This window comes from Euleptes europaea, chromosome 2, assembly GCF_029931775.1.
Source record: "Euleptes europaea isolate rEulEur1 chromosome 2, rEulEur1.hap1, whole genome shotgun sequence".
NCBI lineage: Eukaryota > Metazoa > Chordata > Lepidosauria > Squamata > Sphaerodactylidae > Euleptes > Euleptes europaea.
This window is the reverse complement of record NC_079313.1, coordinates 52,672,344-52,696,182: the sequence shown is the minus strand read 5'-3', so window position 1 is coordinate 52,696,182 and position 23,839 is coordinate 52,672,344. Positions and strand designations below refer to the sequence as shown.

The 23,839-nt window shown below is 45.0% G+C and overlaps 1 protein-coding gene across 1 annotated transcript; it reads right to left on the bottom strand.

Annotated features, from left to right (window-relative positions):
• Window positions 1-143: 143 nt before the first annotated feature.
• LPAR3 (lysophosphatidic acid receptor 3) lies at window positions 144-22,594 on the bottom strand. The gene is made up of 2 exons (XM_056845085.1): window positions 21,856-22,594; window positions 144-556 (listed from the first exon to the last, which is right to left on the bottom strand). The coding sequence occupies exons 1-2, from the start codon at window positions 22,589-22,591 to the stop codon at window positions 225-227; spliced, it is 1,068 nt and encodes a 355-aa protein (XP_056701063.1). The 5' UTR covers window positions 22,592-22,594; the 3' UTR covers window positions 144-224.
• Window positions 22,595-23,839: the final 1,245 nt, after the last annotated feature.

The following is a 23,839-nucleotide window of genomic DNA, read 5'->3' as shown; positions in this document are numbered from 1 at the left end:
GTGAAAGAACTCTTATATTCTGTTTTACCCCATCCAGTTCCTTCCCCCCCCCCCCGCAAAAAAAAAATCTGGTAATTATTTACAAGGATTTGAAGTGACTGGGGATTTGGTACAGAGAGAACAAATTCTTCTGTGGTTTCAGAGTTCAGTGGTTCAGGTTCAGCTGATTCAGAGCTCACTTCCCACTGCTGCAGTCCACATCTTAAGGGCAAAAGCAGAACAGCTCATGTGCTTGCTTTGCTACAAATAGTCCCTTGACTAATGCCATTCTCTAGGTATTGGCTGGAAGAATCGATGCTCCTGCTGAACACCGTGGAAGGGATCCTGGAAGAACGTCGCTCCTGGTTCTTCTCCTCAGTTAAGAAGCAAATCATGCGCCTCATGGTACTCGACATCTCATCGTCTTTGTAAGAGTAAATAATTGGATTCATGACCGAGTTCAGCAGAGCCAAGAGAAGGAACCACCTCTTTACATTCTGAACCTCACAGTGAGTGCAATTCAAGCCATCGAGGAGCAAAACTACGAGGCCAGGAGTCCAGCACACAACAAAGGCACCTATGGAAAGGGTGGGGGGAGGGAAAAGGAGAAGAAAATATCAAGATATTAATTAAGTCTGCATAAAGTATTTCTCCAACCTGTAAGCATTACAAGATGCACAAGCTTATGTCAAGCCGAAGAAACTTCTTCTAAGTCCAAAGGGAGGGAAGACCAAGGCCTAAAGTTACTAACGTCAAGGTAGGCCTGGAGCTCTCCAGGAATTACAGCTCATTGCCAGACTGGACATCAGTCCCTCAGGAGAAATGGCAGCTGTGAAGGGTAGACTGAGTGGCATCACATCCCCGCTGAGCTCCCTGCCTCTCCCAAATTCTGCCCCTCCCCAGGCACCATCCCAAATCTTTAGAAATTTCCAAGCTCCAAGTTAGTAACCATGCCAGGAAACCCTCCATCACGCCCATGGAAACCTCCCTCCCTCAGGAACTGGGAGGTTTAGAGTACAATCCTAAGCAGAGCTACACCCAGTGTCATCAACCTCCTGGTGGGCCTGGAGTTCTCCTGGAATCACCACTGATCTCCAGACTACAGAGATCAGCAACACACACTTTGGAGGTTGGATCCTATGGAATCACATCTTTGCTTATCTCCCCCCACCCGACCCAAACTCTACCCTCCTCAGGCACTGCCCCAAATCTCCAGGGATTTTCTGGCAATCCTAGTTAGGCCCTTATAAACCCACTGACTGCAATAGACTCTCAGAAAGGCATAATTCTGTTTAGGACTGCCCCATTAGCCAAACAGGAGGAGAGTTTAGTAGCACAGGGAGAATCTGTTTTGTTGGGGAACTGGCTAAGATTTTCTGAGATCTAAACACCTTGTATAATGGCAATGAGCTGTTCAAGCTGCAGATTGCAGGCTGGCATCTGTGTCGTCCAAATGGGTGGAAATTTTTGCAAGAGAAGCGCATTGGAACAATCCAGCACTTTGGTGGACTGGAGAAGTGGCTCACCCCAAGCAAGAACCAGGTTAACTGAAGTCAGGAACAGTTGTATTAAGTTTCTGTTCACTATGATACCTGGGTGTTTAGCTGTATGCATCTTTGTTATATTGTTCTGTATAGTGGAGGGTCTTAAGTTGAAGAAATTCTGTTCTGAATTGATTTGTCATGCACGTTCTGTTCCTAAATGAGCCCCATAGAACCCAGGCAAGCAAAGGTGCAGCCAGCTCCCGCTAAGCCCCCTTCCTGCCCTTCCAGTAGCCATTAGCAGGCCTTGGGGAGGGGGCAGAAGATAGTTAGGGATCTCTCTCTTGTGCCTGTAACCAGCCCTCCCCAAGACCCTCCTTCCTTTAGTTTCCAGTTACCACAGCCAAGGCCACAAGAGGGAGGAAAACAGCAGCCGGGCAGCTCCCACTTTTGCCTGTCCTCAGGCCCATGCATGAAGAGTGCTCTTATTTGTTCTTCTGTGTTGCTAGCCATTGGGGTTTATGAGGTTTTTCTTTGTTATGTGAATTGCTTTGAGAACACTTGCATTGAAAAACAGCATTTATATCTGTAAAAAGTCCTTTCCCCACTTTTCTCTCCAGCTGCAACACAAAGGTTGCTTACAACATAATTCTCCTCTCCTCCATTTTATCCTTGTAACAACCCTGTGAGAAGGGTTGCTAACTGCAGGTTGGGAAATTCCTGAAGATTCTGGGCGTGCAGCCTGGGGAAGATATGGTGAGACCTCCGTGGGATATAAGGGCACAGAAGCCCCTCCCCAAAGCAACTGTTTTCTCCAAAGGAACTGAAACCTATAGTCTGGGAATCACTTGTAATTCCAGGAGATCTCCCGGGCCCACCTGGAGGTTGGCAAACCTACCTGTGACGTAGGTTCAGCTGACAGTTACTGGCCCAAGGTCACCAGGCAAGCTTCCATGGTAGAGTGGGTCTCCCAGACCCCAGCCCAGCACTCTAACCACTACACAATGCTGGTAAATATAATAAAATAAACAATAAAAACAGTAAATTGTGCATACAAAGCTGGAACTCACTGCTGCAAGATGTGCTGGCCACTGTTAAAAACGGCCATCTGTTCCCTCTGTGTACATTTTTTCCACATTAAAAACCATACGAACCTGCACCCTCTACCAACACTGTTGGAGGAACCCTGCCAAAGCCCTCCAGGGGCTGGCACTGCAAGAGTGCAGCAGAGATGGAAGTTGCCAACAGTCCTGAAGAAAAATGGCCCATCCCTTTACTAGAGGCTTACCGGGATGTTTACCTCCCTCCCATGAAAAGTTGCCCATTTCCACACATTAGGCGTCCACACATTAAGCATCTAAAAGGGGAAGGACATTTTTCTCCAAACCAGTTGGCAACCCTATACAGAGATGACTACACTGTTCATGTGGCATTCACACACACCATTCACAACCACCAACTTGATATTTAGATCATCCTGGGCATTCCTCCTTCAAAGATATCTCCCAGCGTCTCCAAAGCTGCTTTTTAACCACTTCCCTTTAAGCTCACAGTAGCTGGTTTCTCCCTCTCTGCACGCGCTGCCCTGTGATGACATCACCAACTAGCCAGCTTGTTTCAGTAGTGATGTGGTACAAAAAGAAGGAAAGGAGATTGGAGGAAAGGAGAAGCACGTCTACACCACCCCTCCAAGCAAAGGAAGAGCAGTTCTACTGTACTCTGGGCAGGCAAGTCATGAACCACCAATGTGTAAAGTGGAAGAGCTAAGCCGGCACTACATCATGCATTCTTCTCTCAGCAGCAGCACTTCTAGGTTTGTCATTCTGTGCTTCTCAGTGCAAAAAAGCAGAGAAGCTACTCACAAACCAACATGCACTTAGCTGAAGCCACAATTGCCGCCTGGCATACAAAAATAGAAAATTACAGCTCTGCACTGAAAAGGAAGAAGGTAGAAGATACTCGGAGGAAATGCTGCTCGTTTATTTTAAAAGCATACACTTTGGGAAGGCTCCCCCCAACCCCAAGCCTCCAAATAAGTAAGTATTTCAGCAATTACGCCTATGGAACAAAGGAAGCACTCCTCTGGTGGTCTGAGCACCCCTTGACCAGACAAAAATTCAAGTTCCTTTCAAAAGTGACCTTTTCTGGTATACAGACCATACTGTGTCATACTACCCTGTAAGCATTACTCCATGTGGGATATTCAGCTTTGAACCAGAGATCAAATCCCAACTCAGCCATGAACTGCTGCTTTTTGAAGAAGGCCCAATTTTTCAGCTTCACTACTCTACCTGTAAAATGGGATGAAGAAGAAATCAATTCTGATCAAGGCAGGGGTCACTGGGTAGTGGGGGGTGGTTGTGAATTTCCTGCATCATGCAGGGAGTTGGTCTAGGTAATCCTTGAGGTCAGCTCTACGTTTCTATCCCACTGTTGTGCTCCCAATGCATTGAGCACAGAAACTGGTCTCAGCAACCAAATTTAGCCTCATCTTGAAGGACTTTTGCAGAAGTTAAGTCAAAGTGCGCCACATTTTAGACACTGTGGTCATTTATACAGGGGAAGTTTGCATTTGGTTTGCTGCACAGTTTTCTGCTCCAAATTCTCAAACATCATATGCATGAGGGACCCCCCCCCCCAATTCCAGGAGTACCTTGTGATTAATTAGGCATCCCCAGTGAATCAAGGAGCTTCTGAGTCCCTCCCCCTAAAAACACAGCCTTGTTGCACTTTACTTGGAGGGGGAGGGTCAGCTCTTAAAGGGACTGTGTGTGCTTTTGCTGGGTATTCCTCTCCACCTTTCTTCAACAGTTCCCTACTGGGAGCTTCCTTACAACCTTTGCAGCCTTCTTCAGTGTCTTCCTGCACATTTCACAAAGGTTTAACTCCCTCTTTTGTGCTTTGCTTTGAGGGAAGGGGTTGGATGGGAGGGACAGACATGTGGGAGGGAGAAGCCAAAATGGGCGTGGGGAGAGAAACCCGAAGTTAAGGGCTATGCATGGAAATAGGGGGAATTTGCATTGCTCTTGCAGTATTTAAATTCGCCCTAAAACAGGATCCTAGAACTGCGGGGGAAGAATGAGGCCAGAGCAAAGTTACGTTGGTCTGAAGGTTGGTAAAATCATGAATAATGCAAAGGAAGCCTCGAAGCAGTCCAGCAGGGACTGCGAACTAAATACCCCTGCGTAAATGGCCTGTGAGATGTTTCAATAAAGGGCAACTATTTTATATGTCAACCATACACAGTGGTGTAAATGGGGTAACTTTGCTGTGGAGTGAGAAGAGCAGGTCTTGAATAAAGACCATCATTCAGTGTTTTTAAATTGCTGAGTGAAAGCTTCAGCTTGGATGTGTAGGGATTGTTCACACCTTACTAAAAACTTGTGTACATATGATGCTGCCCAATCATACCATTGGGTCCATCAAGGTCACTTCTGTCTACTCAGACTGGCAGTGGCTCTCCAGGGTTTTAGACAGAAGTCTTTCACAGCATCTAGTTCCTGATTCTTTTAACTGGATATGCGGAGAATTGAATCTGGGACCTTCTGTATGCCAAGCAGATGCTCCACCACTGAGCCACAGTTCCCTCCCATGTGTGTAGAGTAGATGCTGAATGGCAACTATTGCTGGGGATCATGGGAGGCTAACCTAATATTTTTGCAACTTTGTGAGCACTTGGGTGATTTATGGTACAGCACAGGAAGTACTCTGCCCTAAATTTTAAACAATCCCCACAATGGCACAGATGGAAACTTCTGGCACACATAGTCCAATAGATGTCCATCATCCTCACGTATGATGATGATTTAAAAGGAAATATGTAAGCAATCTTAGTCTGCAGTACTGACTGTATGCTATCACGCTCACCATTAGTCCTCATTTTCTTCATACCAGAATGATTTGCTCGATTCTCTCGAAACATAAAGAATGATGAAGGGCTTGGGAAAGAAGTCAGCAAGAAAAAAGCCTTCCTGAGGAGAGATGCTAACTATTTGAAAAGGAAAAATCAGCTGAAGAAGGCAACGTGGGAGTTCAGAAAAGCTGCACGTTTGGCAGCGACAATATTAAAAAGGTAAAGGTCCCCTGTGCAAGCACCGGGTCATTCCTGACCCATGGGGTGACGTCACATCCCAACGTTTCCTAGGCAGACTTTGTTGACGGGGTTGTTTGCCAGTGCCTTCCCCAGTCATCTTTCCTTTACCCCCAGCAAGCTGGGTACTCATTTTACCGACCTCGGAAGGCTGAGTCAACCTTGAGCCGGCTACCTGAAACCGACTTCCATTGGGATCGAACTCAGGTCATGAGCAGAGCTTTTGGCTGCAGTACTGCAGCTTTACCACTCTGCGCCACGGGGCTCCTAGCGACAATATTAGTAGCTCAGAATTGGACAAAAGCCAATCCCATACTGAATTATGGCTGTGTAAATTATGATATATTAAGTTGCTGAACAAGATGACAGCATTCAACCATCTTTAGGAAAGAAAAGCATTTGCACAAGAATCATTTATCAATATCTGGCAACTTTTTTGTTCTGTACTGGAACACTGTTACATTGGATGAGTGTGTAAGAGAAGAAATATTACACTGTGTCTAACTGACTAGATGGGGTGATAATAAATTGGTTTATTGTCTATTGAATTTGCATCCTGATAGTAATATTTACACCATCTTTTATATTTATGTACCGGTATATTGATATTTGTATTGTTTATATATTTATAATAAAAAATAGAAGCTGAAGATTGAGAAGAGCATTTGAGATATGGACATGGCAAATCAAACACAAGATGAGCTGTAATCACTGGACTGTTCAGGCCAGTCCTTTGACAACTGCCCTAGATAATTTCCTTGTAACCTACATCACTTCTATTTGCAAACAGATCCAGATCTCTAAAAAGAGATCCATATATTAAACAGAGTTGCCAACCTCCGGCTGGTGGCTAGAGATCTCCCGCTATTACAACTGACCTCCAGAGACCAGTTCACCTGGAGAAAATGGCCACTTTGGAAGATGGACTCTATGGCCGTTTATGCTTGGTAATTAGCAGCACATTACAGGCTGAAGTGGCCTGCATATTTTTTTTATTTCTTCAAACTGAACCATCATTCCAGACGTCACTGCGAAGCTGGCGCATACCTGCTTTGCATTTCTTAAGAGCCCCTTTAACGCGACCTTTTGTATTTGCTCTGCCCCTGCATCAAAGTATCCACTGAAGGAACCATGAAGAATCACAGCGGCAGCTTAGCTATGTAAATGACAATCGCTAATGGCTATGCAAACGAAGGAACAAAGGAGCAGGCGAGTGTGTGTGGGGTGGAATTTGTTTGACTTTCTCCTCTTGCATCGGGACCGTGAATAGTCATTTTAAAGGTCAGATTTTAAAAAGGAGCTTTGAGCGAGCATCAAAATCAACCCTGCATAAATGGCCTATGGCATTATACTTCACTGAAGCCCCCTCTCTCCCCAAACCCTGCCTTTCTCAGACTCCACCCATAAATCTCCAAGTATTTCCCAACCCGGGGTTGGCATTCCTAATATTAAATGTTCCTACACATCCTTGCCAACGAGTTTGCCAGAGGCAATAACTAGCTTCTGAATTCTGCACTCGAGGCAAGTGCAGTTTCATAACAGCCATCAAAATCATATGGACAACACCAAGCTATCACTTTAAGCTATATTTGAAACAGCTTCTTTTTTTTTTTTAATAAGAGTCACATTTCTGCTCAAATACAAGCATGTTAGGACAGATTACCAAACACTCTTCAGCTCAGCAAACTGAAAATCATGTGCTGACTTGCCTGGAATGGCATATACTTTCCTGTCAAAGGTTAGCTTGCATGATAGTCAGGATGCAGCCACAAGAGCGATCTTCAAAGAGTGAGGCAGCAAAGGTCCACTCTTCTGTTAAGAACGTAAGAAGAGCCCTGCTGGATCAGACCAAGGCCCATCATGTCCAGCAATCTGTTCACACAGCGGCCAACCAGGTTTCCAACCAGATGCCTGGAAACTCACAAGCACAGCCCAGTGGCTGCCCCCTATTAGACCCCAGCATGTTGCACAGAAGGTACATGAAGGTTCCTACTTAGCTGGGAAAGCTAAATGGTGAAACCTCTATCAAGTGCTTTTTGAAACCTAGGGATCGTTTCCATGTCATACGGCTTTTATGTGTGGCTTTTCCCCACACGGTCCACCCCCCTCCCCCCCCCCTACTTTGGAGCTTTGTTTTGATTATGTGTGCATTTTCTGACCTTCAGAGGTTGCCTCGCTCTCCCCATGCATTTCCCCCACGTTTTCTGGGCGCTGTTTAAACAGCCCAAATACTACAGCCCGGTGATCGTTAGTCCTCTTATTAGTTAGTCCCTTGAGGGCCACCTATAAATCTTGGAGGGTATTCAGAACTTCTGGGAATAAACAGGGGCATTTGGAATGACAGGATTTTAGGCAGGCCCTTCTCACACAATGGCTTCAGACTGAGTTCAATCATTTGCTGCACTCAACAAGACACTGGTGCTGATTCTCTCCTCCCCCATCTTCCGATATTTGGGCTCCATTCTCCCTGGTTTTGTACTGCCGTACAATTGTACATGCCCTATGATGTTGCCCTGACCCCCACCCCCAATGAAAAAACAATGCAGGCAGTTCACTATGAAAATGCAAAAGGAGGAGGCACTTCAGACACAAGAAAAAGATTGTCCTGGCAACATCATGCCAGGAAACACTGGGGGGTGGGGGTCCAGTTTAAAAGCAGAGGTTTTTGCAGAAGGAACAGAACCTTGGATTTACCCCATGAACGTTCCTCTTGCTCTGAGGAAAGGAAGGCATCTTAACATGGGTGATTCCCACCAATCAGTCAAGGAGGCAAGTCTTAATTTCCCATTTCCCTGTCTCTAGAGGTGGGACTCAACCTACTCCTCCTCAAGCTGTATAATAACTCTGTCTACAACTCAGAGTGAAAAACTATAAAATGGCGAACATGCCAAATGGACACCAGACAACTCTGAATAAAAACAGATAGTAAATGAGAAGACAGGAAGATAATTAACAGTGTAATGATTGATTGATAGACAGAGGGACCCAACTGTTAATTAGGGTGGGATAAGATGCCCTCCTTTCCTCAGAGCAGAAACAACGTTCCATTCTCTCTGAGAGGGAGGGTACTTAGCGTGGGATGTCCAATAGCAGTTACTCCTATGTCAGTTGGAAATGGCTGACCAATTTTGTCTGAGTGACTAATGTGGGGCCATCTATCAAGGCTGCAATTAGCCCGTGCAAGAGTATCTAATTAATGGTATATGAAGAACACCTTCATAGGTAGCAGTACTACCATTTTCTTCAACTGAGGCATTGGTGACCACAAAAAAGAATTATGTAATAGTTGCTACTTTACAGCTTGAGAGTTTGTGTTCCTTGGTGAAGTGGAGTTGACTTGGGTGGACAAGGATGACACAGGCATGAACCAGTAGATCAGGGTCTATCTGGAGACATTCTACTCATCTGGGTAGGTGGGAGGACTGGAAGAGAAACCAGCTTTCTTAAATGAACACTGTTCTCCTAAAGCAAAGCTGCAGCATCCTTCTTAGGGCCATAATGTGCCAATCCCCCATTGATGTGGTAGATAATGCAAGGGAAGCAGAAGAAACTCTTAGGTCAATGAAACTAGAATTAACCTTGAAGTAATGCTGGACCTGTTCCAGGGGTATCTCAGCCCAATGGAAGGTATAAAGGCCCATCTTGTCCTAAGGCTGCAAATTTTGAAATTCTGTGTGTTGAAGTCACAGCTGAAAGAAAGGAAGGCTAAAGACGGCAATAGAGGTACGCCATTACAGAGTTGAATGTCAGAGACACTGGAGCCAACACGATTGTATGACCACACAGTGAAGTGCCAGATAACAGGTTGCACTACTCCTTAATGAAGAGGAAAACACTGGTTATTCAGACACAGGGATCTTATCTATCGATTATGAAGAGGGCAACTGATTCACTGCCTGGCTGCATAGGGCACTCTCCATTAGCCTAACTAGAATCCTCCATCAGGAAGAGAAGGAATAGAGCATAGGCGGTAAGGAGCCTAATGGTCTCCACCTACACCACTAACATCTGAGCTTATCAGAATCCTAGAGGTGAAAGCCTCTTAGTGGACAGCATAGTAGGATGTAGGATGTAGTAGCTCAGATTAGGGAGAGGATACCACTCAATTTCCAGCAACGCAGTACAGTTGTACATGTAGGAGACATGTGGACATAGCAATACTGTCCAATCCAATTGGCAATTTCTAGAGCCACACTTTGTCACTTCCTGGTAGCTCTAGAAATTACCAGAAACTCTATGGTAAGAACTTCCTTTAAGTAGACAAGGCCGTATTTTTCTTTTTGATTTTTCTCCTGCTGCCGCTTTTAGTGTGGCAGGCAATGGGACCTGGGGGTGGGGGATTCCCCACCTCACCGGGACTTGGGAGCCCTAGTATGTGATCTATTTAATTGTTTTTATACTATGTATTTTAAAAGCTCGTTTTAATGTTTGTGATTGTATTCTGCCTTGGGGTCCCTGAGTGGAAATGCAGCATTAAAAAGCTTTAAATAAATAAATACTTGTGCAAGCAGAAACATCTTCACTGGCAACCCACCCCACTTAAATGGGTGACTACAGGGGGTGGGGAGTTGTTTGAAATAATTAGAAGGCACTGCAGCAATATAAATGTGTCAGAAACAAAGTATCCCCCCACACTATCTAAATTCAGAGAGTGGAAACACCTAGTTAAACACACATAGCTAGATTTTAATCTCCAACCATAACAGGAAAGGAATCACAAACATTTGAAAAGCAATTGGGATGACGTCTGACCCAGTGAAGAAAAGAGTCACTGACCCGAACAAATTAACAGGTTATAACTTATTGCTAATTAAAACCTTCTGTGGCTCTGCCAAATCATTCAAAATGTTACCATGAATTTCAGTATGAGCTTCATGAAGCCATAGCAACGCACCATTTTACAAGCAGTTCACAGCACCAAGCTCTCCTTTTCCCACCCAACGGCAATGAAACGGTACAAATACATTGCCAGGGCTGAGATATCCAAGCACTTGTGGAAGGTTATCAGGATGGACTATATAACTAAGAACCAGTTCCCAAGACTGTCACACTGTACTGTCACACCCAGAAACTGATAACAATTGGCTAAGACTTTGAAAACAAGCATGGCTCCATTAAAAGGATATTGATTGAGTTCTGTGGGACAAAACCAACAGGATTAATTCTAAACTACGAAAAGATAGATGGGAGTCACCAGAGGCAGCTAGACCCCAATGGTGTTCCCAGTAGATTTCTTCTTCACTCCTTCCCATATGGTTCCCAGTCACTTGTGTTGAGAAATAACACACTGTGCATAGCGGACAATATTGCCAGGGAATAAACTAGCCCATCGCCCTTGACAAGGGGCAATATGTGCTCCAATGACCAGAACTCCATGGGAATGTGTATTCAATATACTCCTAGGCACGCACACAGAAGTCCCTTAAAATACAAGGCCTGGCATACTATCATAACAAAACTTTCTCTAGTCTAGTATATATAATAAAAAGCTATCAATACAAACTCCTGAAAACAAGCCAGAAGTGTGGCATTTTGTTGCCTTAACTCAGAGATGAGGAGAAAGTCACTCTTTGCTTTTTAGGCCCCTTTCATATTACCATTCTACACCGAATATCACTTGTTGTCGGTCCATTTCCGAGTAAAGCGATACAGAGTTGGGCGTTCATACAACTCATTTCAATCTGTCTATAACCCCTAAAGCGCTCTGGCCAGTTCAAACAGCACCACTGTTGTTTTCCTGCCTTTTTCCACGTGGCATACTTTTTCAGCTACAGCAACGAAGCATGTCAATGGTGCTGCTATAGTGCTGTAGCACAAATCTTAAAACTTTTTTCAAAAGGCTGAAAAAGAACGCTGGGTGGAAAAAGGTGTGTGTGGGGGAATAGTGGTCTTTTCAGAAGCACTCCAAACAGTTCAAACAGCACACTGGAGCATTTCAGAAGCGCAAGGAAGAACTGAAAACCGGAGAAAGCAGTTTTCATAAAAATCAACAGAGCCCCGTGATGCCGACAGGACGCAAGCAACTTTGGACAGGTTAAAAAACCCATAGCAGCTGGAAGCCAAACCGCTTGCGTCTGAACTGACACAAAAAATCAGTTAGCAACCTGCTGCTCAACTGGATTATAAGGGCAATTTGAAAGGGGCCTTCAGTGTTATGACCACTGAAAGCAAATCCTACTGTTAAAAAATCATGGTTTAAAGACAGTCTAAACTAGGCTTGAATTTGCCTTGTAAACCAGCAAACAATTAACATCCCTTCTTGCTAGAACTGTGCTGGCTCCAGAATCCTGCAGCACATCTTCCAACATGTACTAAGAAGATAAGAAGAGAAAACATAAAACCACCTAAGGAAAGAAAGGGAAGGGTTGGATTGGTTCTGACCTCTCAGAATACACACTGTGATATTGCTTTAGCTCATAGATCATACCACCTCTTTACAAGGGCAGCAGTTAAGAACATATGTATGAGTTAGACCATTTGGTCTACCTAGCTCAGTCCAGCTCACAATGATCTATAGCAGGGATCCACAGCATGGTGCCTCTGGGTACCATAATGTCCACAGATACCTTTTCTGGTGCCTGCCAAGATCAGGGCTTAAATGCACAGCTGGGATCCCTTCACCGATCCTCTAGAAGGGCTACGCACCCATCTTATTTTATTTCTTAATTTGGCCTCTACCAAAGTTTGGAATAATAGATGGGAATGTATTTCTCTAATTTGGAGGCATAAGGGAAACACGGAGCAGCAAAGCACACCTCTTCCAAGAGAGAATGTAAGACAATTACCACCATGCTTGAGAAAAGAAAAATGTGAGCAAGCTAGCTCCATCCCACCCCTCAATTCAAAGGTAATAGCAGCATCCCAGTTCATTAAATTTGGCATTCCACAAACACTAACAGAATCTGGTCATGATTTAGGAATGACACTTTAACTCAACAGTCTTCTGTTCTGATATATTTATTTCCTTCACTATCCCCCCCCCCGAAATTCAATCAGACAAAAAGGTACATTGTTTACTCACCGAGAAAGTCCTTTCCGCTCTGAAGTAGAAGGGCATCTTGATCTTTGGGTGTTTCTCGCCCATTGCTAGGGTTAGGCAGGACTAAACTAACAACTTCCTGTCTCCTAGCGAGGAACACCTCCCCTTCCAGTTATTCTACAGCAAGCTCAAGAGACAGGGAAAGGCACTCACAAACAAGGAGTACAAACAACAATAAATTGAACGATAAACTTAGAACCATTCTATATGTATTGCTACAATATTATTAGGCCGATCGAATCCGTAGGCCAGTTTGGTGTGCTTCAGGCCACCCTTGTAAGATGGGTGGGCAAGATGCCCTTCTACTTCAGAGCGGAAAGGACCTTCTCGGTGAGTAAACAATGTACCTTTCCCGCTCTAAAGGAAGGGCCTCTTGATCTTTGGGATCTCCAAGAGCAATGAAATAACGGGTAGGAACTCAGTCCTCATCATCTTCCACCACGTGCTGTAAAATACGTCTGCCGAATGCCGCTTTGGCGAATGCCATAGTATTGATTCGATAATGTCTAATGAAGGTAGTCACGTTGGACCAAGTAGCCGCTTTACAAATCTCTTCAGTCGAGGCTTGTTTGAAAAATGCGGCCGACGTTGCTGCGCTTCGCAGTGAATGGGCTGTAATGGAGACCACTGGCTAGGTAGGCTTGTCTGATGCATTGTCTAATGGATGTGCTGATAGACTGTGGGGACATGCGAAGTCCCTTGTTGGGTGCAGAAATTGAGATAAACATAAATTCTGTTCTCCTAATGGATTCAGTTCTAGATATATAAATAGGAATAGCTCTACGCAGGTCCAAGGTGTGCCAACTCCGCTCTCTGGGAGTAGAAGGATTAGGACAAAAGTAAGGGAGGTGAAGTTCCTGAGACTGATGAAACCGGGAACCCACTTTGGAGGTGAATGAGGGATCAGTATGTAGCACGACTTTATCTTTGTGAACAATACATAAGTCTTTGCGAATAGAGAGGGCACCCAATTCTGAAACCCTCCTGGCAGAGGTTATGGCACTAAAAAATAAGGTCTTCATCCTTACTAATCGTAAGGGAACTTCTCTCATAGGTTCGAAGGGACTTTTGGTTAGAGCAGAAAGTACAGTGTTCAGTCTCCAGGTAGGGAAGCGGTGAGTCACCGGAGGGGTAGATTGAACCACTCCTTTAATAAAAGCCTTAACCTGAGGGTACGATGACAGAGGAATCCCATCAATATTCGGACAGACTGAGGCAATAGCAGACACTTGCTTTCGTAAGGTTGCTGCTCTAAGGCCCTGCTGCGCACCGTTCTGTAAAAAGTCCAGTAACTGAGGTAGCTTAGGACAGGTAGGGTTGATCGTCTTCCGGTGACACCACCTAGAGAAGGCTTTCCAGGTGTATTGATATATCCTTGTAGTAAAAGGACATCTGGCTTTAAGGATGGTCCCCACCACCTCCACGAAAAGACCAAGGGCTAAGAGCCTTGCCCTTTCAACCTCCAAGCGGTCAATTGAAACCATCCAGGATCTGGATGAATCATTGGTCCCTGTTGAAGGAGATCCGAGGATGTCGGAATCTGCCAAGGTGCCCTGGTGGAGAGCTCCATGAGTGCCGGAAACCACGGCTGGCGTGGCCAATTGGGGGCGATCAGGATAACTTCCGCTCTCTCTGCCCTTATCTTCCTGATAACTTTCGGAAGGATAGGCAGTGGTGGAAAGGTGTATAGGAGACCCAGAGGCCACTGAGTCAGAAGAGTGTCCACTTGCTCTGCTTCTGGATGGTAGAACCGGGAGAAGAACCTTTCCACCTGACGATTCTGGACTGAGGCGAACAGATCCACCGTGGGCGTTCCAAACCAGCTGGTGATGGCTTGAAAGACTTGAGTATTCAGCATCCATTCCCCTTCCTGGAGGGTCTGACGGCTTAACCAATCTGCCTGAGTGTTGTGGATGCTGAGTGTTGTGGACATGTTCTGCCCTCAGAAACAAAAGGTGTTTTTCTGCCCAGATCATGATGGCCAATGACTCCTGGTGCAGGAGAGAGGAGCGAGACCCATCCTGTTTGTTGATGTGGGCCTTGGTCGCCACATTGTCTGTCCTGATTAGCACATGTTTGTTTCTGACAAGGTTGTGGAATTTAATGAGGGCTAGGCGTACTGTCCTGAGTTCAAGGAGATTGATGTGGAGAGATGTTTCTGACTGGCTCCATATGCCCTGAGCAAAGGAGTCTGCCACCGTGGCTCCCCATCCCTCGAGGCTGGCATCTGTAAACACCTGGACTGGCTGTTCATGTAGATACGGTTGTCCAACTGTTAAGATTGTCAACTTTGGTCCACCATAAGCGGCTCGCCCTGGCCACCGGACTGAGGGAGAGGGTCTTGTCTATCTTGTGCGCGATGAACAGCTGGAAAGGACGCAGCGCTGCTTGAAGTGGTTGGGAGTGGAAGCGAGCCGAAGGAATCAGGCCTAGACATGATACCATGAGGCCTAGGAGCCTTGTCAGAGCCATCAGTCGATGTCGTGACGACTTTACCATGGACTTGGCCACCGCCGCTATTTTGCGGGCCTTGTCTGTTGGGAGGAATACTGAATTGGTGGTGGAATCTATGACCACTCCCAGATGTAGGATCCTCTATGACGGGCTTAGCAAGCTTTTGGCTTTGTTTATAAGAAAGCCGTGCATTTTAGACTGCCATGATGACTCGAGTGGAGTGCTGAAGTGCCAGGTTGCATGAAGGGGCGAATATGAGTAGGTCGTCTAGGTAGGGATGTACTTGGATTCCTTCCTTCCTTAACATCGCCACAATAGCCACCATCACTTTGGAAAAAACTCAGGGGGCAGATGTCAACCCGAATAGCAGTGCCCTGAACTGAAAATGAAGGTTCATATAGTTGAATCTCAGAAAGTGCCGGTGGGACTGATGGATGGGGATATGCTTATAAGCCTCTGAGAGATCAATGGATGTCATGAAGGTGTTTGGATGCAGTGCCTCTATGATGGTTCGCAGTGTCTCCATGCGAAAATGTTTGGCCTGGATGAATCGACTGAGAAATTTGAGATCCAGGATGCCCTCCAGTCCCCATTCTTTTTGGGGACTGTGAAAAATATGGAGTAAACTCCCTGGAGATGTTCCTGAATAGGTACTTCCTCTATGGCCCCGATCCGGATCAAGTGAGAAATGGCTTCCATTGTTCTCTAATGTTTCACGGCACTGCGGTAGCATGGCGATGCAACAAAGCGATCTGGAGGCTTGTGATGAAAATCTATTAGATATCCCTGCTGAATTATTTGTAGTACCCAGGCATCCGTCTGGGAGTGGCGCCACTATGGAAGGAAAAGTTGTAACCTTTCCCCCACCATTAGATCCCTGGCGTCACTGCTTATTTCCTTTGAAGAATTTGTCAGGTTTGTCTGCCCTAAAGGATGGTGGTTGTGAGGGGCGGTTGAATCTGTTGAAACGTCGAAAGGACCCTCTCTGAGGAGCCCAGTGTGGGCGTGTCTGATCCTGTCTGAACCTGGATAAGGTATGGTAGGATCGAAAGGACTGAGAGTATTGGCCAGGACTGGGTTCCTTTTTATGGGATTTAAGGATCGCCTTATTTTTAACCTTAATTTCGGAGAACATCTTATCTAGTCTCTCTCCAAATAACTTTCCACCCTTGTATGGGTGACCCATTAACATGGTCTTGGACCTGGACTCAGCCGACCATGGCCTTACCCATAGGGCCCTGCAAATGGCCGTATTGGAGGCAACCGCTCTAGCAGCGAAGATCACTGCATCCAAGGAGGCATCTGCCATAAAGGAGGATGCCTTTAGCACTCGAGACAGGCCCTCGGCTATTTTTTTATCTGCGGTGGGTAGAAGCTGAGTGAGCTTCTTTATCCAGGCATTTGAAGCCCTAGCCATCAGTGCTATTGTGGTATTGCCCTGAATAGACAGTGCAGCCTCATGCACCTTTCTGGAAAGAAATCCCATTTTCCTATTGAGTTGATCTTTAATAAAGCCCACTCCATCCTCTGCCAGGAAGTCAGAGGATTGAAGGGCAGAGATAGGAGCATCTACCACAGGCAATTCCAACATATCCATTGCATATGAGGCCATATCATATAGTTTCTTGGCATTGCCAGAGAACTGTTTATTATGTAGGGGTTTGTCCCATTCAGCTCTAATAACTTTCTCAAAGTATTCTAGTAAGGGGACCTTAATAGTCTGGGCCTCACATTGTGGGAAATATTCCTTGGAACCTTTACGTCTGGATTTAGGCTTAGATTCCTCAGGAGCTTCAGCTTCATCAGATAGGTCTAAAGCAAAAAGTGCCTTGGCCAAAAGAGGCTGGAAATCATCAGAACAGAACAGCCGAGGCTGCTGTTCTTGAACAATGGGGAGTTCTTCGTCTGAAACGAACTCTCCTTCCTTTTATCGTCAGCCCCAGAATCCCTATCCACGGGGTAGGTTTCATTTCTCTGCTCTTGGATAATTGGCACTGCTTTCATAGCTGCCTTAGTGGGCCACTGCCTAGAGGGGGTGCTTTGGCTGTAGCCAGGCTCCTCCTGCATGGGTTCAGATATGACTGAGGACCCAGGGGAAGATGTCCAACTATATGAAAACCCTTGAGGAAGTGGCTGATGGAGTCTTGGAGGAGGGTAACCCTGCTGGAAGGGTAGGATAAGAGATTGGAGCCTCTTAAAATGTCTTTCCATGGAGCCCTCTATCATATTATATACCTGTTCAAACGTGGGGTTCTTGGGGGATCCCCCTTCCTCAGAAGGGTGGGTTACTTTACCCTCTGTAAGTATCCTGGGCTCCACATCCAAAGGCGCAGCAGATGATCCGGTGGGGACCTTAGAGGTCGAAGCGGAACTCTGTTAAGCTGGCGCTTGCGGCTGCCGCTTTTTTTCCCGCCATTAGACTTGTTTTTCTTAAGCGATTTTCCAGCCGAAGTAGATGGTGGCGGCGACTTTCCGGTCTCCCTCTCCAATAGTCTGCCAGGGCGGCTAACGGCGGGAGCCGATTTTAAGGCCAATTCTTGATCTGCATCAGAAAGGAGCACTATGTCCTCCGATGCACATTCTCCAGCAGCCATTTTGTTTGCCGTCTTTCCCATGGCTTAGCTGTTTCTCCTGCGGCTCAGCTGATGGTCGGCAGAGCCGGGAGCTTAAATTTAAAAAAACAATTGGATACGGCAAGGTAAGGAAAAGAATCTATTCTAACCTAATTTCACTCGACCTAGGCAGCAGCTATGGCTGCAACGCTCTCACCCCAGCGAACGCAGGAGAAGAACTGGAAGGGGAGGTGTTCCTCGCCTGGAGACAGGAAGTTGTTAGTTTAGTCCTGCCTACCCCTAGCAATAGGCGAGTAACACCCAAAGATCAAGATGCCCTTCCTTCAGAGCGGGAATGGTGACCATCTAAACTAGTTTGCTATTCCATTTGGGTCATAACCTTCATCAAAGAAGTACCTGATATCCCCAATTTCGCTCTCCTTAAATGTCTTTCCCAGGCAACTGTTATCTTACTGATCTACCAATGAGGTTTAAAACTTGTGGCTTCAATCCAATCCATTTTGAGCAGTATCTCATTTCCCTCTCTATTGTCACACTTTTGGAGTATAAAGTTAGCCTTGAGAACACCAGAACTTTTTGTTCCAACTGTTAGTTCCCAACTCAATACTCGCCTCCAGCAACTGGCTCCAATACTCCATGTGGGAATGCGTAGTGGAGATTGTGTCCATGATCTTGCTGACCAATGCAGGCATCTATGAAGACCACAATCAGCTCCTCCATCTTGCCCTATTCACACCACTTTCTCCTTCCTCTGACAAACTACAGCACTTCACTCACCATGACAAGCTTGTATATCTTTCTCCCTCCTTCTCTCCACCCCCCCCCCCCATTTCTCTTTAGACTCCCTTTAAATTAGTACTATTCGCTCAGGTTAGGATGAAATAGAAGTTAGGATTTGTAGAACATTTCCTGTGTGTGAGAGTGAGCGTGTATGTGTGTGTTTCACACTATTCAATTGGATAATTCCCCTGAGCACATGTGTGTATAGGCCTCTGACATGTTAAAAGAGGGACACCCTTTTAGTCATATACACATGTGGGCCATTTAGGTAACACTTTATGGCAGCTGAAATATGACAGATGGAGAATATTGTTCACACACGTTTATGGGAACAGAAGGGTGACTTGCGAAACTTCACATGGACTGTCCCAGGAGGGTGATGAACAACCCTGTTTAGCTTCTAAGACTAACAAGACTGATCAGGCTAGCCTGGGCCATCCACGTCAGGGCAAGATCTGACATACCGGGGTTTAAATCCCGATGCTTCTTGGTGGGTGATCTTGGGGCAGTCACACACTCTCAAACTAACCTCCCTCACATGTGTTATTGTGATAAAATGGAGAACAGAGCACAATGCATGCCTCTTGGGTTGCCAGGTCCCTCTTTGCCACCGGTGGGAGGTTTTTTGGGGGCGGACCCTTAGGAGGGCAGGGTCTGGGGAGGGACTTCAATGCCATAGAGTCCAATTGCCAAAGTGGCCATTTTCTCCAGGTGAAATAATCTCTATCGGCTGGAGATCAGTTGTAATAGCGGGAGATCTCCAGCTAGTACCTGGAGGTTGGCAAACCTACATGCCTCCCTGAAGTTCTTGGAGGAAGGGCAAGATAAAAATATACTCGCCAGATAAATAGTATGAGGAGAAAAAAATGGGGCCTACTTTTCTCAGAAAAAGAATTTAAATAATGTAAATGAATCCTAAACAGACTGACCAGCATAAGTTTGGGTTCAAAAGGTGGTAAAGAAGCTCCAGTCCACATTTTCATGATTCAAGTCACTGTGGCTGACATGTAGCTAAGGTGTCATCCACACAGTTCAAGACTTACTCCCATTGCTCATCAAAAGTACAGGTTAGTCCTTCAAAACTCAACATGGATTTAAAAGCTCAGAAATAGATCAAAATTCTAGTTTTGTTTCGATATTTTAAGCAAAGCAAGATACTTACAATCAATTTACAGGCTGGAATAACTCTGCACAGGATTCCTCTCTTAAGAATTTTGCCACACTGAAACTGTATTTTCTATCTTTTCACTAGAACAGTGAACATGAGAGCTTTTTTTTAAGTTTTAAAAACTCAGCAAGAGCTTGGATTTTCAACATTTCAACACAATGTTCACAGCTCTCACAGAAATACTACACTGGCTGCATCTGGGCTATCAATCCCTGTGTTTGTTTACTGTCATATTAGAGAGACAGACAGAGAACAACGTGTAGTTCTGCGTGAACAGAACAAGTGGATTACTATTATGCTGGACTTGGGTCAGTGTAACAATGACCAAGTCTCACAATGGAAAGACTATATGCTGGAGGCACCTGCTCTGCCAAGTGATATTTAGATCCAGCGGTGGTGTTTTTTGTTTTTTTTACTTTGAGTTACTGTTTCAAGAAAACAAAGGCCCGCCAGAGCAAGGCAGAGCCCAGACTTAAGCGCGTCCTTGGGTATACATAAGAAAGATCAGTTCTCTAATTTTGCGAACTCTTTTGGGAGCAACAGAGGCTCCCCCACATTGCTATCTCAGAATATTATAATAAGGACAGGAATTTCCCTCTAGTGACAGAACAATAACTCCTTTTATTCTCTGATTAAAAGAATAGCTATTAGAAACACAGTTATGAAACATTCTATTTGGTATCTCTTGGAGAATACAACATTCAGCACGGAGGACCATTCATTGCGCTTTGTGTTTTGGAATATCTGCTCAACAGCTGGCATCCAAAACTTAACAAATCTTAGCAACAAGCTTGCATTTACGATTTCTAAATCAAATGGGAATGGAAATCAGAAACTGTCACTGATGCGACCCTTCTAAGGGTTTCCTTAAATCGTGGGTCAGAATGAATGTTTCTAGAGCCACAATGGCATCCTAGAAGATTGTCAGACATTAGGCAACGAGGACAAAAGATCAGGAGGAGATAGAAGCATGAGCTCCAGAAAGTTTGGGAATGATGATGATAACCTTTATGTATCATTGAAAAATTAATCATTTATCACAGGGCTAATATAATAGGTGCCCTGACCTGGATGGCCCAGGCTAGCCTGATCTCAACAGATCTCAGAAGCTAAGCAGGGTTGACCCTGGTTAGTATTTGGATGGGAGACCACCAAGGAAGTCCAGGGTTGCTATACAGAGGAAGGCACTGGCAAACCACCTCTATTAGTCTCTTGCCTTGAAAACCCCATAAGGGGTCACCATGTGTTGGGTGCGACTTGACGGCACTTTACACACACAATATAATAGGTACAACACTGAGATACTGGTTTTTAAAATGGCAGTTTTTAAAAGGAGGGTAGGAAAGAATTCAGGCTATTATTTCCCTCTTATTGCGGAAGCCCATCAACTACTACTACAGATACTGCATTCAGTGTCCAAAAAGCTTCACATACGGGGCTGTATTTTTACAAACTGCAAGTTGCTGCAGAACTTTCACGCATCCCCGTTCTCCCAGCAGCCTCCAGAGACCTCTGACTAGGATCTGGGTCTAGGTTTGAATCCTGACTCTGCCACAGAAACTTGCTGGGTGACCTTGGGCCCATCATACACTCTCAGCCTAACTTACCTCACAGGTCTATGAGGATAAAATGGAGAGGAGAAGAATGATGTAAACTGCTTTGGATCCCCATTAGGGAGAAAGGGGGGCATAAATGAACTAACTAACTAAATACTAGTTATTCCTAGTCATTCTGATGTGTTGAGTCAGGGCTTCTGGTTTAACCACTACCTATCCTACAACGGACCACACTGCATAGTGAGGAGAGTGGGAAGGGGGGGTCCTGTGCACCAGGCCTGGTTGCTGTGGCTCTCATTCCCAGTTTTACAATAATATCAAGTTAGGAATGTGAGAATCTCTCAGGTTGATATGCCCTTAGCCAGCAATCTGGATAGCTTTGATCAAAGGGCTATTTCAAAAATTAAACTGGGTGTCACTCACGAGAGCAAGTGTGTGATTAAGGGCTAAGGTCAATTCAATAGTTACATTGTGCTGTTAAGTATAGACGAGACAGGCAGTAGCAGCTTAAGAATGGAACTGAAGACACACAAGCATTACTATGTCCAAGAAGGGCAGGTACATCTTTCTGCAGGATGGACTCAAATATCTCGTTCCCACAGTGGATCATAAGAGAAGTGAGTGGGACCTAATCACATGAAGAACAGCAAGGCAAACAGAACTGAGAACCCATAACCATAAAAGACTCAGCCAAGAGTCTTTTCAACAAACCTGATGATGATACAAGTATCTTACCTAACACAGCCATAACAGTCTTCATAAGCTTCATCGGAGTCCTTCTGCGGCTCATGGATCCACTAGTATGAGGGGATAAAACATTTGTTTTCCTCTGGACGTACATGTAGATTCTGATGTACACCACCACCATGATGAAGAAAACCCCCAGGTTGGAAACTGTCCAGAATATCAGGTAGCTCCTGCTGTAAATAGGTGCCAAGGAAGAACATGCTGAAATGTCACAGAGACAGTTCCAGCCCAACGTGGGCACTGCGCCCATGAAAATAGCCACGGCCCATATCAACAAAATGAAAAAGGTGACTCTCTTTTTTGTGAGGTTACTATGAACACTCATCCGCACCACAGACATGTGCCGCTCAACAGCAATGACTAGTAAGTTTGCCAGAGAAGCTGTCAGGCTGGTGTCCAGAAGTCCTTGGCGCAAAAACCACCGGTTAACACTTAATGTTTTGGACACAGGACCAGTGTTGAACATCAAGAATACATAAGCAATGCCAGCAAAAAAATCCGCAGCAGCTAGATTGGCTAGCAAATAGTAGAAGGGGAAGTGGAACTTCTTGTTTTTGACCACAGCAGCTATGACCAATGAATTTGAGATGAAAATGAAGAGGCAGAAAAAAGTCCCAAAGCATAAAACAATGACAAGAGTTGTCCCTGACCACTCATCTGCTGTGTGTGTCTTACTCCTGTTGTAAAAAAAGTCCATGCGTTTATCATAGTGGCACTCATTCATCCTGGAGTAGGGGATTGCATCCTAGGAGAGAAAGGTGAAAACGAAGGTTAGAATAGTTTCCCCCCTTTCCCCCCACCATTAGGGCTTAACTACATGATACACTGCTCCTAGGTCCATCCCCAAGTCCTCTAAAATAGATGTGTGCTGGGAGGTGATTCTCAGGTGCATGGGGACTAATGTGGATTGGGACAGCAGCTCACAAGGAAAGGGATCTTAAGACACCCCAGTGCCATTTCCCCAATCTGAAACAGATTGAAGTTTGGTATTTGCCCTGTTGGGCAACTAAAACCTAATGTTGGGCTACACTTGAGACCCCTTGTAGTACTGTTGTGGTCCCCAGGGGTCCCCTAGCTTCAGTTTGAGAAGAACTAACTGACTCTCAAAGCTCAATTGTTGATATACAGGGTTTGTTTGTTTGTTTTTTAGTTCAATACACATTTGCAGTCTTTTAAAACAGCAGTTGTTCATAAAACGACAAAATAGAAACTGGGAATAGTGCCAAGAAGAATAACTTGTTCATACAGCTTTTCTATGGAAAATACTTAAAGAATTTTACAGGAAACATATTCAACCCTATATGGTCACAGAGGAGTGGAGGGTGAGAAAGTCTTAAAATCAGCTTTATGATTATTTAGGAGCCATGTGTCTTAAATGCATTTGCTTAAATTTTATATAATGTGCATACTACAATATAATCATCTTTCTTAAATTACTAGCTTTATTTATATACAAGTGTTAGCTATGCAAATGCCCTTGGCAGTCGCTAATTGTATCTCCAAACTGTAGGCTAATTTCAGCAGGGTTACTCTCTTCTTTATCCCAGTTTATGCTACAAGTGTTATGGTCAACAATATACGGACGGATATAATTTCAAGGCAACTCCATGAAATTCCTCCTATCAGCTCTTGTCATTCCATCTCTTAGACATGGGAAATCTGCTTTGAACTATTCATGAGCCTTTTTGAGCTGCCTTTAGAGCTGCCTTTCAGATGCGGTTAAAGAGTCGCCTTCCCTATCACGGTGATATTCTGAATGGCTTGTTGGAGACTGGCCTGGGGGATCTGGTATTTGTTATATCTTTAAACTGTTCTAAATAGTTCTAGGAGTCTTCATGGTCTTGTAGCTATTATCCGTAAGCCTATTGGGGATATGTTTTCTGTAAGGCACCTCGAGCCCTTTATGGAAGAGTGGGAGATAAATATTTTAGCAAACAAATATACTGACAATATCAAGCTCTATATATCCTTA

Bases quoted from the DNA above. Each gene is read 5' to 3' on its own strand.
- LPAR3 (XM_056845085.1), bottom strand. From the start codon at position 22,591: ATGAATGAGTGCCACTATGATAAACGCATGGACTTTTTTTACAACAGG. The intron at 557-21,855 runs GTAAGATACTTG...CCCTTTCCATAG, and splicing joins GACTGTTATGGCTGTGTTAG to GTGCCTTTGTTGTGTGCTGG.